General features: G+C 32.1%; 1 protein-coding gene across 7 annotated transcripts in view; it reads left to right on the forward strand.

Moving 5' to 3' along the window:
• LOC134724971 (probable E3 ubiquitin-protein ligase HERC4) overlaps window positions 1-20178 on the forward strand; it is a 303456-nt gene that overhangs the window by 197840 nt on the left and 85438 nt on the right. For 5 of the 7 annotated variants that reach the window (XM_063588396.1, XM_063588395.1, XM_063588394.1 and 2 more), the window contains 2 exons: window positions 3837-3926; window positions 7338-7505. In XM_063588396.1, coding sequence (XP_063444466.1) covers window positions 3837-3926; window positions 7338-7505 — 258 coding nt within the window. The remainder of the gene's footprint in view (window positions 1-3836; window positions 3927-7337; window positions 7506-20178) is intronic. The other 2 variants (XM_063588397.1, XM_063588400.1) reach the window with 1 other exon arrangement.

Below are 20178 nucleotides of genomic sequence, written 5' to 3' on the forward strand. Positions count from 1 at the left end.
TTATTATTATGAGGCTTACTTCATGCAGGAACTTCTTAGGAAGAAAAATAAGAAGTTAGCAATATCCTTTAACTCTACTACCCGCTATATAGATGACGTTCTTTCACTAAACAATTCAAAATTTGGTGACTATGTGGATCGCATCTATCCCATCGAATTGGAGATAAAGGATACTACAGATACAGTTAAGTCGGCTTCATATCTTGACTTACATCTAGAAATTGACAATGAGGGTCGGTTGAAGACAAAACTTTACGACAAAAGAGATGATTTCAGCTTTCCAATTGTGAACTTTTCATTTCTAAGTAGCAACATTCCATCAGCACCTGCATACGGGGTATATATCTCCCAATTGATACGATATTCCCGTGCTTGCATTTCCTATCATGATTTTCTTGATAGAGGGTTACTGCTCACAAGGAAGCTATTAAACCAACAGTTCCAAATGGTGAAGTTGAAATCATCCCTTCGTAAATTTTACGGACGCCGTCACGAGTTGGTTGACCGTTATGGAATAACCGTTTCACAAATGATATCGGATATGTTCCTTACGTCGTAACTTCAACCCCCTTCCCTTTCATGAATTTGACCTACCGAATTACGACTTTTTACCGGATTTGTAATCACATAAGCAACACGACGGGTGCCGCATGTGTAGCAGGATCTGCTTACCCTTCCGGAGCACCTGAGATCACCTCTAGTTTTTGGTGGGGTTCGTGTTGTTTATTCTTTAGTTTTCTATGTTGTGTCGTGTGTACTATTGTCTTTTTCATTTTTAGCCATGGCGTTGTCAGTTTGATTTAGATTTACGAGTTTGACTGTCCCTTTGGTATCTTCCCTCTTTTACAAGCCATTATTGGGTTGCTGCCACTAAATTGGTAATTTTAATGAAATTTTGCAGTTTTGGGTTATTATCTTGAATACTGTTTATGATTAAGATAAACTGTAAACAGCAAAAATGTTTGGCAAAGATATATTTACAAATAAATTAATATGACCAAAATTGTCTATTGACCCCTTAAGGAGTGTTTGTCCTATAAAGACAATTTTTCACAATTTGTTCATCTAGTTTGCTTACTTTAAAAAATATTCTTCTTTGAAACTGCTAAATTAATTTCAGCTAAACTTTGTCTGAATCAGTTTCTCAGTATCAAGTATAAATTTTGTATTTTATTTCTTTGTACGTCAAGAAACATAGACACTATGGCTAAAATGGAACATAGCCTTGGTAAATGCATATTTGTGCTTTTGAAGAAAATAATGAAATAAAAAGAACATTTAAATGGAATTTTTAAGCAACTCATTAATATATACAGTCCGCCAAAAGTTAAGCACAACCGAAATTTAACTGTCAATATTTTTTTAAACTATTTCGAAAATAATATTTATGTTTGGTGTTATGAATTACCTTTAACATACACTACGAAAATGCATTACGACCAAAAAATTGAACCCCGATAAAGCAGTCAAGCAACCTCTTTTTTGTTTACAAATACCCTGTTTCTCCAGGTGGTCACGTTAGTGTTCCTACATTGGTCCGTCGACTTCATAGAGGCAACCGAAGAGTATGTCGTGATTTATAGAGACCTATACTTACAGGCAGGCACTCTACCGTCAGGTTTCAATGGCATAATGACTATTTATGCTTGAACATAAAAAGATGACCAAACACTCATTGATCAAATGCGAGTCAGTTTCTTTTACTGCCAGTAGACGCCATAATACGAATTTCGCGGGAAACAAAACGGCTTATGACCATAACAATGTTATCACAAGGACTGCATTCAGTGCTGGTGGTGTTCCAGTACGGGTTGCTTCTTATACCGTGATAAGCTGGGTTTTCATATTCTGCTAGGTAACATAAATGGACAGAAATACAGAGATTTGGTGCCTTAAAACTTTGCAATCCCTCATTTTAGTAATCCCCCACTTGCGTCAACATTGCCAAGACCCTTGTACATGGACGACAACGCTAGACCACACAGGGCAAGGATTTTAACCGATTCCAAAGAGCAACAAGCCATTTGCACTATTTTTGGCCATCAATGTCTCCATACATAACCTCTGTCAAACATTTCTGAGATGCCATTAGCGGAAATTTCGATTGCAGAGATCCACCTTCACAATATTTTGTTTGATTAAAAGTGACATTTCTTCTTTAATGCAACAGATTTCCTCAACTAAAGTTTTGAAGGCTTGTACCAAGAATGATACGTCGTGATATGAAACTGTACCGGAAGAGAGGTTGTTACACATGCTATTGACTCAAACATTGACATTAAATTTGCCGATTATATCAAAGATTATGTGTAGAAAATTTAAATGATATTGGGTGATCAATTGTTGTAAGAAAATAAAATCACAGTGAAACTTAAATTCCGTTTCTAAATTGTGTAATTTACACTATTTCTATGAACAAAAAACCTACATGCATAAAACCTTCATAAGAGACCAATATTCTATTTGTGGTTTGTTTATGGTATACATTTGCAAAATTGCTATATGATTGTTTTCTTTTTTTTCGAGGAATAATGGATTTTTTTTAATTTGAAAACAAATCCATGCAATAAAAATGAGTGGTGCTTAACTTTTGGCGGACTGTATATATTGAAAAGCAAAAATAATCATTGATGAAAGATTTAAGCAAAAAATTACAGATGAGCGATTCAGGCTCTAGCCTCTTGTTTTATACCTGGAATACCAGGGGTTTCCTAAACTAGACAACACGCCTTGCCGCAAAAAATTTAAAAACAAATTTCTTTGGCTTAAACCCATTTCTTTTGGGTGTTAAAATGGCAAAATTTTCACCTATAATACCTAGAACAACATTTTTCAACATATGACCACAGCTTTGTCCAGCAAGATTGTAAGGGTGAAAACAAAGGAAACACAAATGAACAAGGACAAAGATAAGGAGTAAAATGTTTTAATGGTATTTCCTCACTATCAAGCATCGTGTTGGAGTCCACAGCCATTATACCCACTGAGTGTTGACCAAACCTAATATATCCTGGATTAATTTCCAAGTTCTCTCAGTTAGCTTTCTATCCTGCAAAAAAAGTCAATCTTCTGTACCAAGGGTTTGCCGGATTTTTTGCTGACGTGATATATTCTTATGTTTTATTTTTTAGATATGCCAAAAATAGACTACATCAGTCTGTTCGTCAGTCTGAATATTTTTCTTCAAATCTTTCTCAGGACCATCATTGCAAGGATTTTTGAAATTTGCTTTCAGGGTTTAAATAACTCAACTATACGGTGTGATCCATTACTCAACAACTTCCTGTTTACGGAACAATTATATACGTTTTTGCACATATGCTAAGTTGAAAATTTTGTCACATTTTCAGGAAGCTACATTACAAGGATTTTTAAAATTTGATTTCAGCGTTTATATAAGACAGTATTACTGTGTGTGATGCGTTTTCAGATTAATCACTCAATAACTTCCTGTTTAATGTCAAGTATTTTGGTGTTGCATATAAATAATATCTTAAATTAGGCACAATATAAAAGGTAGTATGACTGATAAAGAGAAAACTGACCAACAAAGTTTAAATAAAGTAGATGTAAACAGTTATAGGCAAAGGTACATCCTTCCAAACAAAATGACAAGAACAAAGACTCAAAGTACAGATCTGAGAGTACAAGCAGTTACTGATAGCAAGTTCAAACCTATACAAGTTGGATAAAAATGTAAACATTAAAATATCACTTCACACTTAGCTCAGCCTTAAAGCTGCTCTAACATTTTAAATTTAAATGTAGTAACAAAATATGTAGATAAACTGACCTAATACTAAACTTTTATACACATGTACTATAATTCATTTCAGCCACCTATGCACTTCTGTGATTACCCATTTGTGTTTGATGGGCCTGCTAAATCAATGCTGCTTCAGACAGATGCTTTTATGCAAATGAGGGTAGGTCAATTCTAAATTGTAATTCACATTATTTTATTTTGATATCATATCATTTTTTTTTTTAATGTAAAGGTGAGAACAAAATGACAAACATAAAACAGTACTATGAACTATATAATAATAAATAAAGAATATAAGTCATCAAAAATTGGATGACCTGAATTTGGAATCACTTTTTGGTAAAGTTTAGGTAATGGTTATCAATTTCATTCCTCTAAAAAGATAACACAAAGAAGCCTGGTAATTTTGATTACTATAAAGAAAACAACAATGACACTGAAATCTAAGGTCATGAAGTTAACTTTACCATTTACTAAGAATCAGTTGCTTAGATGGGTCTTTTGAAATATCACCTTCTTGTTAATAAATCAAGGGGGATGGTTCTAATGTTAATCAAACAAAGTTTGCAGATGTATGTAGGGAAGTTAATTAGTCACTTAAGATTATATCACTTTGGCCTTGTCTGAAACTAACTCATAGGTAAAAATCTGATGGAAATACGGGAAACAAGCTCAAAAAATATTGTGATCTCTTTTTATGTTATCATTGGGTATCTTGTTTGAAAAAAAATTCAGACCAACTCGCCTGCTAACTAACATGGCCAACATGATAAGTAAATTTATTACTGATAAAATGCAGTTTTTGGGTAAAGATTGGATGAAATGCAATTAAAACCACATGTTACTGACTTGATAGCTAAATCATCCAAGGCTTATCACTGCTTTTTGGATACAAAAAATATAGTGCAGAAAACTATGTTACACCTGTCAGGAAAATGACACAACTTTAGAAATCTACAGGATTCTAATACCTGTTCCAAAATTATACATGATATCATTGTAAATCATTGATGAAGTCATCTTTATAAAATTGAAGTTAATTTTTTTGGGGGAATTCGAGTTTTTTATTTCCTTGTCCAGAATGTTAGTTAAATCAACTACACCCAATGATTTATACAATGCAATATTCAATTTAACTTCCCACTGTTCAATTAAAGCAATCCTTACCATTCAGTGCTTACAAACACATTGATTACCATTCAAGGGTTATGCCCCTATTCAAATGGAAAAAATGGGGTGTTTTTTTTCCATTTTCGTTCTCTAACTTAAGTGTGTCTCAACTTAATTGAATTACATGTATATATAATACTTATTACCACAAGACTCAGACGACACTAGGTACATTAAATGTCCCATATAAAAAATTTAAGATCTTTGACCACATTTATTTTGTGTCAGAAACCTATATTATGTCAAAACTCTGACCTCAATCCAAATTCATACAGTATCAAGCTTGAACATTTAAAATAAAATAGTAGAATTTTTCGAATATATATAGGTTTGAGGATGTACAGCTGGCGGGTGGGTGGCTGCCATACAGTCTGTTAATTTACATGAAATCATTTTGACGAAATCTTTTCAATCTAAGATATTTTTTATCTGTGACTAAATCAAGGTAAATTTTCAGGATTTTAATTTTTCTCATTGTTGATCGAGTTGACTTTTCAGTAGCTAGAAGGAATACTTAATGTATAATTATACCCCTGCTTTGAAAAAGGGGGTAAATTGTTTTACCTCTGTCCATCCATCTGTCAGTCCATCCATCAATCCGTCAGTCGGTCGTCCTATGAATATTTTTCGTCACATTTTTCTCAGGAACTACAATACAAGGATTTCTGAAATTTCTGAAATTTGGTTTTAGAGTATATATATTTCAGCTATACTGTGTGATGCGTTTTCAGATTCTTCACTCAACAACTTCCTGTTTATCAAACATTTGTTTCATTTTACACCTGATAGCCAAGTTGAAAATGTTCATCACATTTTTCTCATGAACTACAATACAAGGATTTCTGAAATTGGGTTTCAGAGTTTATATAAGTCTTCTTTACCTTGTGAGGCGTTTTCAGATTCATCACTTGACAACTTCTTGTTAATCGAACACTTGTATGATTTTACACATGATAGCTAAGTTTAAAATTTCGTCACATTTTTCTTAGGAACTACAATACAAGGATATCTGAAATTTGGTTTCAGGGTTTATATATGTCTGCTTTACCGTATGATGCGTTTTCATATTCATCACTCGACAACTTCCCGTTTACCAAACACTTGTATCATTTTACACATGATAGCTAAGTTGAAAATGTTTGTCACATTTTTTCAAGAACTACAATACAAGGATATCTGAAATTTAGTTTCAGGGTTTATATTAGTCAGCTATACCTTGTGATGTGTTTTCAGATTCATCACTCAACAACTTACTGTTTATGGATCACTTGTATGATTTTACACATGATAGCCAAGTGCAAAATGTTTGTCACATTTTTCTTAGGAACTACAATACAAGGATTTCTGTAATCAGGGGTTATATAAGTCAGCGTTACCGTGTGATGCGTTTTCAGATTCATCACTCGACAACTTCGTGTTTACCGAACACTATTTTTACACATAATTTAATATTATCCACTTGCAGCAGGGGTATCATCAGTGAGCAGTAGCTCGCAGTTTCACTTGTTTTGACTTATTTCCCTTTGTAAAGGAATCTAAATTCTATGTGATTAGGACTCTTGTTTTTACTGTATATTTTGAGTTATTCCCTTTGAACAGAAATATAATTAATAAATTATTAAGTACAATGTATATATTTTTTACTTTATTTCATTTTCATTAGATAATATTCTATTTTTGATATGTTTCATCAAATGACAGTGTGTAGATAAAGCTGTTGACATTTGAAGAAGTTGCAGATATTAATTTTTTGACAAATGAAAGATACTAAGTTTGGTTACACCATGGAAGTATTATATTGACAGGAACTACTACGACTCGACTTCAAACGTTTCATTTGCGATGCCACGTGCAATTAAATGACATGTTAATTAGCTTGAAACATGGCACCTTATCTACACACCACCATGTGGCGCCCTACACTTTCGTCATTATCGATTGCATTTAGGTTTACGGAAATAAACGAAGAAATCAAAAGCTGTGATAAATTATTAAGAAACAGCAATCAGCAAAACTCGGCAGATTCCGTTACCCTACATCTGCATAGTTGTTCTAATTGATTGATCGATTAATGCAAGTCATCGTTAATTCTATAGAAAAAATACTAATGTGACAAGCCTGATTGTATATAAATGAGGACCTAGCACAGGTACAAGAGTCTGTGACTTGCATTATTAAAGATGATATCTGTAATCTTGTATTGGCTTTGTTTGAATGAGTGGTTTCCCAACATAAGTTGTACAAAGTACATTAAGTTTTGAAAGGGGTAGTGAATAATGCTTTATGTGAATGTGTTTAAATGAATAATATAAAATTATGTATCCAAATAAATGAGAGACAGAGAGAGAGAGAAAGTGACATGTTTGCTACAATTTGTGGACAACTACCCTGGATTTTTCAGACTGCCTTGGAAGAGGCTCAACGACGAAACTTCCAGAGTTTGTTTTTACAAAATATTGACCCAGTTAGCCCTTTGCTCATGCTACATGTGACTAGAGAAAACATTGTTCAAGATACAATACAGCAGTTGGCACACAAAGGCAGCGGGGATCTCAAGAAACCCCTAAAGGTAAAATTTATTATCCTTTAAAGAAAATAGAGAAAAACAGACAAATCATGTCCCGATGACTTGCATCTTGATGCCAAAAAAAAGTTAAAAATGACATGTCAGACATTATAAATGCTCTTCTTATAGAACATATGAAAGTTTGTTACCATTGAGTGCTTACAAGTAAAGCCATGCTAATAAAAATACAACTTCAATTAAAAAAAAAACATAAAGTTTGAGTTCATCATTTTTCAACTACATCGCAAGCAAGTATAGTTTTACAAGTAACAAAAATTTTGATTGATCAGCCAAATAGGTATAAATCCTATTAAAAAAAGATAACTGAATATATATATTTCGTGTACATTTTATTATTTGTACAAGTAATTACTTGTATACTGCCAACATACAAGTTATTATCGCTATTTTGTGCATTTTTCCTTTGATCTTTTTTTGTGATAATTTTTATGACCTCGCAACGAAGTCCACAAATATTCAAGTTTTTGAAATTATAATAACTTTCTTAAACTATACTGGATTTCTACCAAACTTGGACAGAAGCTTGTTTATGATCATAAGATAGTACCCAGAAGTAAATTTTGTAAAAATAAAATTCTATTTTTTCTGTATTTTACTTTTACATGGACTTAGGTTTTCTGTGGTTTAAGTTTTGAAAATTTTAATAACTTTTTTATACTATTTCGGATTTGTACCAAAGTTGGACAGAAGCTTGTTTATGATTAAAAGCTAGTACCTAGAAGGAAATTTTGTTAAAGTTCTGTACCTGTGTATCTGTATTTTACTTATAAATGGACTTAGTTTTTCTTCCAGTTAACATGAAATACAGTCTGGAGTTAAAGTTTTTAAAACATTTATTAGATTCATAAAAAGTAAAATCACAAAAATACTGAACTCCGAGGAAAATCAATTAGGAAAGTCCATAACCACATGGCAAAATCAAATATCAAAACGCATCAAAAACGAATGGACAAGAACTGTCATATTCCTGACTTGGTACAGGCATTTTCAAATGTAGAAAATGGTGGATAAAACCTGGTTCTATAGCGCTAACACTTTCACTTTAATAACAGTCTCATCAAATTCCGTTATATTTACATGATGCGTTAAATAAACAGTCACAATTAATAAAATAGTCAAAATATGGGTACATCAGTCATCATTGTATAACAATTTTAAAAGGGGACAATTTAACCGAACACAAAAACATCTTCTATCTACGAACACATTAATTGATTTGAGTGTCTGACGTCAGAAAATTTTATACGTCACATAAATTTGTCGTTCAATGTGCATACAAACAGTTTTAAAATTTACATAGGCAATGTAAGCATACAGGGTTAAAAAGTCAAAAGTATGTAAGAATAAATTACAGAAATAGACCGATATTCAAACTATCCTGGATAATAAACTTGGACAGAAGCGTCTTACAATCAAGAGATAGTATCAAGAGGAATAATTTTATTGATTTTTTTTCCTCATTTTTGTGGAGCCTGCGATTAACAGCAAAAGTAGGTGAGACAATGGGTTCCGCGGAACCCTTTCAAATTGTTTACATCACTGGTTGATACCTCTGCTGGTGGACTATCAGTCCCCGTGGGTATGATCAGCTCAGTAGTAAGTGCTTCAGTACTGACATGATTTAACAATCTTATTTTTGAAATTATTATAAAACTAAGGATTCAACTCCCTCAGGCAAAGTTGACTTTAGATGAATTTGGCTATTTATTTTAGTACGTATTTTTGACATATATCGCTCTTCGTCGATTTTCGGTACTTATCCATCTTCGGATTTCAAATGTTTGGCTTTGAGCGTTCCTGATGAAGGGGAATCCAGAAAAGCGCTACAGACGCAATAAATTATTAAACATGTTGTTTTCAATTTTTTACATCACTGGGTCGACACATCTGCTGGTGGACTATCAGTCCCCGAGGGTATCATCAGCTCTGTAATCAGTGCTTCGGTACTGACATGATTTAACAAGCTTGACTAAAATTGTCCGTTTATAAACTTTGAATTTTTTATAAAACTAAGATTCAACTCCATGCGGCAAAGTTGACTTTAAATGAATTTGGATATTTATTTTAGGTATTTTTGAAATATATTGCTCTTCAACGATTTTCGGTACTTATCCATCTTCGGATTTCAAATGTTTGGCTTTGAGCGTTCTGGATGAAGGTGAATTCAGAAAAGCGCTTCGGATGCAATAAATTATTAAACGTGCTGTTTTCCATTTTTTCAGATGGGGGTTGTCAAAAATGAAAGTGGCTGCATCAGTGTTTATCCTAACCCTTTATATATCTTATGTATTTTAAAACTTGGTTGGTTGATAATATACTATAACTCCAGCTCCTGTGGAAATAAGAGTTACCATTACATAATATACAGATATAACACATTCCAGCGTCTTTCTTTAAACTAAAAGGTAATTGTCTGTAGGCAAAACTTGAATTGTTAATGGTCTATTCCATACGACAATTTGAAATATCTAAGAAAACAAAACAAATGTCTAAATTTTAAAATTGTCAATATCATGGTCCGTTCCCAGTACCGAGAACTTTGATCAAGGGATGTAAATCAGCTCCTGCTTTAGTTAAACAAATTAATATCTGACTGCTGGTTTAAATCCATGTGACTGTGATGTCAACAAGACTAACAAGACTAACACTTTCTTTGATGCTAGCTAAAACTAAACACCACTTTCTCAGAAATAAGTTTTGTTGAGTGAATGTTTTGACACAGATATTTGTTGTCTGTGAAACACTTGATTAGAATAGATTATCCTGCGTTTAATTTTATTATCTCTTGAAGAATGATCATAACGAAAAAGCAAGCATCTAATTCTTTACCTAGTGATAAAGCCTCTGCAGCTAGAGTACTTTTAACAACTCTCCAAAATTTTCTTTGAAGACCAAGAAATTGGCCAATTTTTTCCATTTTGCTACATATAAAAAAAAATCACATATCCATCGGCACTTGATACATGATCAGATAAATTGGCATATGAAGCATCTGTATAGAGTTGTCCTCAATGTTCCTAGGACTTTCTAAGTTTGGACGTTTTATTCTGTATGAATTGTTTTTAACTTTTCTGATTACTTTATTCAACTTTGATTGAGTCTTTGCTTCACTTAATTAGCTGTAAAAGAAGTAGAAAGATCCAAAACATCAAAGCACACATCAGGTGTACTCTGTGTGGCAATCCAGTGTAGCTGTCCAACAATTTCTTGATATACTGTAGATTCAGAAATTATTGTGTGCATTTATTATTGCGATTTTGTCATTTAAGACTTAAATGCGATTTTTATTTTTTTTACGATTTTGAGAAAAATCCTGTTTAATTCAAATAAAATACTGGAAACAAGCTCTTTTTTGTGACTCTTATAATGATATAGTCATGGTAATAATTAAGAACATATCGCAAAGTGTAAAATAATTTTTAATTAGAAAAATATCTTCTTATGGACCTTCATAAAAGTGTTATTTCTAAAATGGTAAAAATCAGAATTAGTAATAGTAAATTACTAAAAGACGTTGGTAGATATACTAGAACACCTTTAGAACAGAGAATTTGTCCAATTTGTAAGGATGGAATTGAAGATGAGTTCCATTTCCTCATTCAATGTAAAGCGTTAGAACTTAATAGATATGTACTCTTTTGTAATTTAAATGATATAGTTCCATCTTTTGTTAATATGTGTGAACAAGATAAGTTTAGTTTAATTTTGAAAAGTAATGATACGTACGGACATTATATTAGTACTGTAAGTGTAGCTGGAATAAGCGATATGTATGATTTGAACATTCATTTAAAGCAAACATTATGTTGTTAATAGCTTATATAGTATTAAAGCTGATTGTAATAGCTTGAATTAATAATATTGTATAAATAACACCTCCACGCAATGTAAATATAAAATATGTATCTCTTATCATTGAGAAATATGTTTGGTTTTGTTTTTTTTGTTTTTTGTTTGTTTGTTTATTTATTTTTATACGACCTCAAAGTTTGAAAAAAAATCGTCGTATATTGCTATCACGTTGGCGTTGTCGTCGTCGTCGTCGTCGTCGTCGTCCGAATACTTTTAGTTTTCGCACTCTAACTTTAGTAAAAGTGAATAGAAATCTATGACGTTTATGACCACAAAGAAAAGGTTGGGATTGATTTTGGGAGTTTTGATCCCAACATTTTAGGAATTAGGAGCCAGAAAGGGCCCGAATAAGCATTTTCTTGTTTTTCGCACAGTAACTTTAGTTTAAGTAAATAGAAATCTATGAAATTTTGACACAAAGTTAATGACTACAAAAGGAAGGTTTGGATTGATTTTGGGAGTTTTGGTTCTAATAGTTTAGGAATAAGGGGCAAAAAAGAGGTCCAAATAAGCATTTTTCTTGGTTTTCGCACTATAACTTTAGTATAAGTAAATAGAAATCTATGAAATTTAAACACAAGGTTTATGACCACAAAAGAAAGGTTGATATGGATTTTGGGAGTTTTGGTCCTAAAATTTTAGGAATCAAGGGCCAAAAAGGGGTCCAAATAAGCATTTTTCTTTGTTTTCGCACCATAACTTTAGTATAAGTAAATAGAAATCTGTGAAATTTAAACATAAGGTTTATGACGATGAAAGTGAGGTTGGTATTGATTTTTGGAGTTTTGGTCCGGACAGTTTAGGAATAAGGGGCCCAAAGGGTCCAAAATTAAACTTTGTTTGATTTCATCAAAAATTGAATAATTGGGGTTCTTTGATATGCCAAATCGAACTGTGTATGTAGATTCCTAATTGTTGGTCCTGTTTTTAAATTGGTCTACATTAAAGTCCAAAGGGTCCAAAATTAAACTTAGTTTGATTTTAACAAAAATGGAATTCTTGGGGTTCTTCGATATGCTGAATCCAAACATGTACTCCAATTTTTGAGTATGAGCCCAGTTTTCAAGTTGGTCCAAATCAGGATCTAAAATTATTATATTAAGTTTGTGCAATAGCAAGAAATTTTCAATTGCACAGTACTCAGCAATAACAAGAACTCTTCAATTGCACAGTATTGTGCAATAGCAAGAATTTTCAAATGCACAGTATTGCGCAATAGCAAGAAATCTTCAATTGCACAGAAAATTTCTTCAAACATTTTTTGAGAGGATTAATATTCAACAGCATAGTGAATTGCTCAAAGGCAAAACCAAAAATTTAAGTTCATTACATCACAATCATTCTGTGTCAGAAACATATGCTGTGTCAACTATTTAACCACAATTCAAATTTAGAGCTGTAGTAGCACTTTCTAGGGCTTTAATAAACACAATACTTTCTTTAAGATGGTTCCTTTTATTTCTGGACTAGTTTTCAGGATAATAACAAATATACATAAAACGTACCCTAAAAAATAAATACAATAGTAAGACTCTGACCGTTCATTAAATAATAATCTGGTACATAGGTTTCTATCCATGTAATATGATAAACAAATGTTTTACTATCAGAAATATAAATAAAACTGCTCTGCATGTATTTACAACAATATGCTTATATTGTTGAGCGTAACTGACAAAGTCTAGTACAAATGCACTTATCGACTGTATTAAATAAACAAGTCTAATATACGAAAATTAACTAAAGCGGATTAACACAAATTTAACAAAGCAAATTAAGAAAACTAAAAGCAATAGCTGCATGCTGTATGAATGCCGTAAGCATAAAATAGCAACAAACAAAAATACGAACATTACAAAAATAACACTTAGCTTACCTCGCATGAGGTGCAAAGGCCTCCTGATTTATATCTATGGAAATTGATTTACATCATCCCAGGATTACATTAAATATACCTGTATAACAAATAAACAAATTGTAATCCATGTTTTACTGTAATAAGGTACCTGTTTACGATTTGTACTCTTAGCTAAAATAATCAATCAATACACGTAACTATTATTATGTTTATATCTTTACCTTTAAAAGTATTTAACACATTCATTCCGGAACACTCGAATTCTCATACAATGTGTATTAGATTAATAATTTACCAAATTAGTTAAAAGTACTTTATTTATGAAAATATGAAAATAACGTCTCTTAAACAATTTAAGAAAACAAATACTACTTTACTGCAATTTATCTATTTTATATCGTTTTAAAGCATTCATCTCGCATTCAACATTTACACATCAGCCTTTTCATTCTAAACTGTCATTCTAGGTAAAATAATAAATATCTGGACTATTAACGTGTAATTAGTAGTAGAGAAATATAACTGACCTGAATATAGTATATAGAGAAAACTTAGAACGAATATAAGTTCAAACTTAGAATTTCTTCAAGCACGTATCAATATGTCCACCAGAATATAGAAAAGTGATGACCAGCATAAAAGAACAAAAGAAATATAGCGCCAAAATATAATGACCAATAGAAATAAAGAAAGTGTGCGGTCCACCGAAGCATAAAAAGAAAACCTTTGAAGTAAACTACAGTCAAACCAAAGTTACCCAAACCAGTAGAAAATGTCGTATGTCAATAAGTCCAACTGTCAAATACGTAAATAAAATGAACAAAGCATATATATAGACTAATCAACTAATTACAATCTGTAATTAGTATACTATACCCAATATAAGTCATATAATATACAAAATATAACACAATAAACTAAATATAAAAATATACACAATTACTGTAAAACCTATAAAATACAGTCTACCACAGAGCTGAATCCAGCTTGAATGTTGTGTCCATACTTGCCCCAACCGTTCAGGGTTCAACCTCTGCGGTCGTATAAAGCTGCGCCCTGCGGAGCATCTATTTGTATTTGTATTTTGTAAATGTCAGCTGGTATCATTTCTGTATAGGAATTTACACCAATAAAATTATTTGATTTGATTTGATTTATAAAATATTTCAAAATGGCCTATAAGACATAGTTTAATTACGAATCACTATCGAGCAGACCAGTCTTCAGGTTTAATATTATGATAATATATGGCAAAATGAAAATCGTGCCAACATCGTACGTAACATCTATGCACTGGCTTTATTTCACATTTTCAATAAATAAGGGTCTCTTTGTTTTTCATTGTCAAATATTATTGATATTTTGCAAACCGTGTCATGCTAGATAAAAAAAAATACATTTAAGTTGAACAACTGGGACCTATTATAAATTGCATCGTTAGCATCTTTGCTTTCATGAACCGCATTTGAAAGCACACAAAATGCTACAATCGGTATTGAGTCAATCGGCAAAATTTCAGGTTAGACAAATATCATTCCAGTTGATTTACCACCTTTACTCACAATCTTAGCTTTCACTCATGTGTCATTTTCTTTCATTTTGTAAACTATGTTTTCTCCAACATGTGGAATGTCTTCTTCATACCTGCCAACTGTCACTATTTACGGGAGATTTTCCCCATGAAAGCTCCCAAATGGAAATTTCATAAGAGTAAATTTGTCTACAATTTTAAACAAAACAGTTAATTTTACAATTGCTGTAGGCTTTTAAAAATATGAAGAAGCCAAAAAGCAACATTAATATACATTTGAAGGCCTCCTTGAAGGCTTTTTATGACTATATTAGAGCCATCTTGCAAACAAAACCCTAATGGACATTTTGAAAAGTTGGCAGGTATGTGTCTGGTTTTATTTTATTTTGACCTAGCATAATCACGGTTATCAAATGCTTAATTCAGTAATGAAGATAGTTGATATTCGAATACAACATTTTAAAGAACATTTTACTCTTAACAAAAACTTTTAAAACCCTATTTCGCGTATCAAAAATAAACTAACAGAACTAGCTAAGGAATTTGTTTTTGTCCCGGCTGATAAAGCTGCTAATAATATCATTATTGTTTGCCGTAAATTTTATATAGATGTTCTGCAAAAGGAAATCACGAATTCACCAACATTCCAACTGACTTCCTTTTCACAAAAAGACATCTGTAACAAACATAAACTTTTAGCTGCTTCTTTACAAGCAGAACCAAACACAATGAAAGTCCCAACTATGTACTGGCTTCCGAAGATGCACAAAAAAACTTACAAATATAGATTTGAAAATACTAAATACTAAACTTGTTCAAAGGGTATCTACACGTCTCAATCTTCAAAATCGGTTATCTAAAAATACTACCATCGCTAACATTTTTAACAATAAAAATCGTGGTTACCCTTCTATCGATAAGTGTCATGCCAAAAAATGACTTACATGTCCCCGTCTTTCCACCAACAATACGGTAAGGTCCACGTTTAATGGTCGCACATTTTCTTTAAATTTTGAAACTGATATTACTTGAAAAACAAACAGTATTATTTATTTACTCTCATGAAACAAACCGAGATGTGGTATTCAGTACGTAGGAGAAACTGGAAGATATTTATCAAAACGCACTCAAGAACATCTGTATCGTTTTAAAAGACCTAATAAATTCAAAAGTATCATTTACCAACACCTTAAGAAGCACAACCATCCTTTTAAATATTTAGCAGTTCAACCTTTAGAAGTAGTAAATAAGCAGCCTGGTGAATCGCATTCAAAGTTTGTACGATCACGGAAAATAATTGAATTAAATTGGATTAAAAAATTACAGACAGTTTACCCTCTCGGTCTAAATGATAATATCATGGGAATTGGTAATATATCTAGAACCAATTTCGTTAACATTTTGGATATTGTTTCTAAAACTGTTCGTAAAAACCGTTCTCACGGTTGTAGAACAAATCGCAATCAAAGAAAATTTCGGGCCAATCATACCAATATTTCGGACCTAATTTCTATTTCAAAAAACAACGGCAGACATTATCTGTTAACAAAACTCTGTTCGTTACCGGTTAATAAGTTAAATAAAATTTTGGAGGATTGCATATAGCAGTCCTAAGTATGAAATTGTTCAAATTATTTTGGCATATTGTTATTCTAAATTATTTCCCAAAATTGATCGCCCTGAAGATCATAAAAAACATTTTATTAAAATTAAGTATGTCAATAAAGGCTTTGATTTTGTAAATATTGCCGGTATATTTAACGACCATTCTGTTAAAGAACAAATTCCTGGATATTTTTACAATACTGAACTACCTCTTATTTGTTATATTTACAAGAAATCTACCCGGAAATTTGTGTTTAATTATAGTCAATTGTGTAAAGATGTTAATATCAGTGAAAATACACCTACTTCATGTAATTGCAGTAATTCCGAATATATTTATGGACCCATTTCCCATGTTATAACAGGAGATCTTAACATCGTTCAAGACCGAGAGTTAAAATCATTTCTCAGTAAAGGACCTAAATATCGTCCCCCGTCAATTATTAATTGGAATGAGTGTCGTCATATCATCCACGACTCACTCCATACTTACTGTATGAAATGGATAAAACGGGAAAAAGCTGACAAAAAATCTTTGGACTCTTTTTTTAATTCAGTAATGAAGATAGTTGATATACGTATTCAACATTTTAAAGAACATTTTACTATTAACAATAACCACAATAAACCTATTTCTCGTATCAAACATAAACTAAAAGAACTAGCCAAGGAATTTGTTTTTGTCCCGGCCGATAAAGCTGCTAATAATATTATTATTGTTTGACGTAAATTTTACATTGAGGTTCTGAAAAAGGAAATCACCAATTCACCAACATTCCAACTGACTCCATTTTCAGAAAACGAAATCTGTAACAAACATAAACTTTTAGCCACCGCTTTACAAGCAGAGCCAAATACAATGAAAGTCCCAACTATGTATTGGCTTCCAAAGCTACACAAAACCCCTTACAACTATAGATTTATTTCGTCTTCAAGCCATTATTCAACTACTAAATTGTCTATAATTCTTACCAGCACACTTGGTACAATTAAAAACCTTATAATAAATTGTTCAAATAAGGCCTTCGCAAAAAGTGGAATAAATTACTTTTGGAGTGTCAAGAACTCGTTTGAAGTACTTGATAAATTGCATGCTTATATTGGTGATTTTGAATCTGTTCAAAGTTTTGATTTTTCTACCCTGTATACCACATTGCCTCACATTCTCATTAAGAAAAAATTCACACACCTAATTAAATGGGCATTCAAAAAATCAGAATGTGAATATATATGTTCAAACTCTTTTAGGTCATTTTTTAGTAGCAATAAACAAAAAAACTATGTTAATTGGACATGCTTTGATACTATATATGCCCTGGAATTTTTACTAGATAACATTTTTGTTCGCTTTGGGGATTCCGTATATCGTCAGATTATCGGAATTCCAATGGGGACTAACTGTGCACCACTTATTGCGGACCTCTTTTTGTATTGTTACGAGTTACAATTTATGACAAAAATAAGCAAAGACCCATCAAAACAACATCTGATAAACAAATTTAATAATACTTTTAGATATTTGGATGATATTTTGGCTCTCAATAATGACGACTTCAGTATGTATATTAATGAAATTTATCCTGGTGAACTTACTTTAAATAAAGCTAATACTAACAATGACCACTGCCCTTTCCTCGATCTTGATATCTATATCACTAACGGAAAGCTGAATACTAAAATTTATGATAAAAGGGATGGTTTTTCATTTCCTATCGTTAATTATCCGTTTTTAGATGGTGACGTTCCCTTGTCACCATCTTACGTTGTTTATATATCTCAACTTGTACGATTCGCTCGTGTATGTAACAATGTTTTAGATTTTAACGAGAGAAATTTATGTATTACTGAAAAATTATTACACCAGGGTTTTCGATATCACAAACTAGTCAAAACATTTAGTAAATGTTATCATCGGTATAAAGACATCATTCGTAAATATAGCTCAACATGCAGACTTTTTATACGTTCAGGTATTTCACATCCAATTTTTTATGGAAATATTCTTTATAAAGCACAAAGGTGTCAGTATTCACCCCATAAACTTACAAAACCTTTGAATAGACTTATTAAGAAGGGATATAATTACGATACTGTTGTCAAGTCATTAAAGATTGCATGTTTTGGCGTTAATATTGAGTCACTGATAAGGTCTTTGCGTCGGAACTAAACACATTTATTCTAAAAACAGTTGTTGGCATGACACGGGTTATGTTCTTCTCATATATGTTATGATGGTATGATACTAAACCCCTTACGGGAAGGATTGTGCCTGATGTTCATATGATGAAATCATAATCTTTCAGTCAGTGTAATTGAAGTCTGGAGCTGGCATGTCAGTTAACTGCTAGTAGTCTGTTGTTATTTATGTATTATTGTCATTTTGTTTATTTTCTTTGGTTACATCTTCTGACATCAGAATCGGACTTCTCTTGAACTGAATTTTAATGTGCGTATTGTTATGCTTTTACTTTTCTACACTGGTTAGAGGTATAGGGGGAGGGTTGAGATCTCACAAACATGTTTAACCCCGCCGCATTTTTGCGCCTGTCCCAAGTCAGGAGCCTCTGGCCTTTGTTAGTCTTGTATTATTTGAATTTTAGTTTCTTGTGTACAATTTGGAAATTAGTATGGCGTTCATTATCACTGAACTAGTATATATTTGTTTAGGGGCCAGCTGAAGGACGCCACCGGGTGCGGGAATTTCTCGCTACATTGAAGACCTGTTGGTGACCTTCTGCTGTTGTGTTTTTTTTTTATTTTGGTCGGGTTGTTGTCTCTTTGACACATTCCCCATTTCCATTCTCAATTTTATTATTTCATCTTCTAGCCATTGTTCAACTACTAAATTGTCTGTTTTACTTACTATAAAAAACCTGATAATAAATTGTTCAAATAAGGCTTTTGAAAATAGTGGAATTAATTACTTTTGGAGTGTCATAAACTCGTTGGAAGTACTTGATAAATCGTATAAAATTGAGAATGGAAATGGGGAATGTGTCAAAGAGACAACAACCCGACCAAATAAAAAACAATAGCAGAAGGTCACCAACAGGTCTTCAATGTAGCGTATGCATATATTGGTGATTTTGAATCTGTTCAAAGATTTGATTTTCTACCCTATATACCACTTTGCCTCATATTCTTAAAAAGAAAAAGTTCACATCCCTAATTAACTGGGCATTTAAAAAGTCGGAATGTGAGTACATATGTTCAAACTCTTTTAGATCATTTTTTAGTAGCAATAAACAAAAGAACTATGTCAATTGGACATGCTTTGATACTATTTATGCGCTTAAATTTTTACTTGATAACATTTTTGTTCGCTTTGGAGATTCCGTATATCGTCAAGTTATTGGAATTCCAATGGGGACTAACTGTGCACCACTTATTGCGGACCTGTTTTTTTATTGTTATGAGTTACAATTTATGACTAAAATTAGCAAAGACCCATCAAAACAACATTTGATACAAACATTTAACAATACTTTTAGATATTTGGATGATATTTTGGCTCTCAATAATGACGACTTCAGTATGTATACTAAAGAAATTTATCCTGTAGAACTTACTTTGAATAAAGCTAATGATAATAATGATCACTGCCCTTTCCTCGATCTTGATATCTATATCATAAACGGGAAGCTTAATACAAAAATTTATGATAAAAGAGATGATTTTTCATTCCCTATTGTTAATTATCCATTTTTAGATGGTGACGTTCCCTTGTCACCATCTGATGGTGATTATATATCTCAACTTCTACGATTCGCTCGTGTATGTAACAACGTATTGGATTTTAGCGAGAGAAA

This window comes from Mytilus trossulus, chromosome 7, assembly GCF_036588685.1.
Source record: "Mytilus trossulus isolate FHL-02 chromosome 7, PNRI_Mtr1.1.1.hap1, whole genome shotgun sequence".
NCBI lineage: Eukaryota > Metazoa > Mollusca > Bivalvia > Mytilida > Mytilidae > Mytilus > Mytilus trossulus.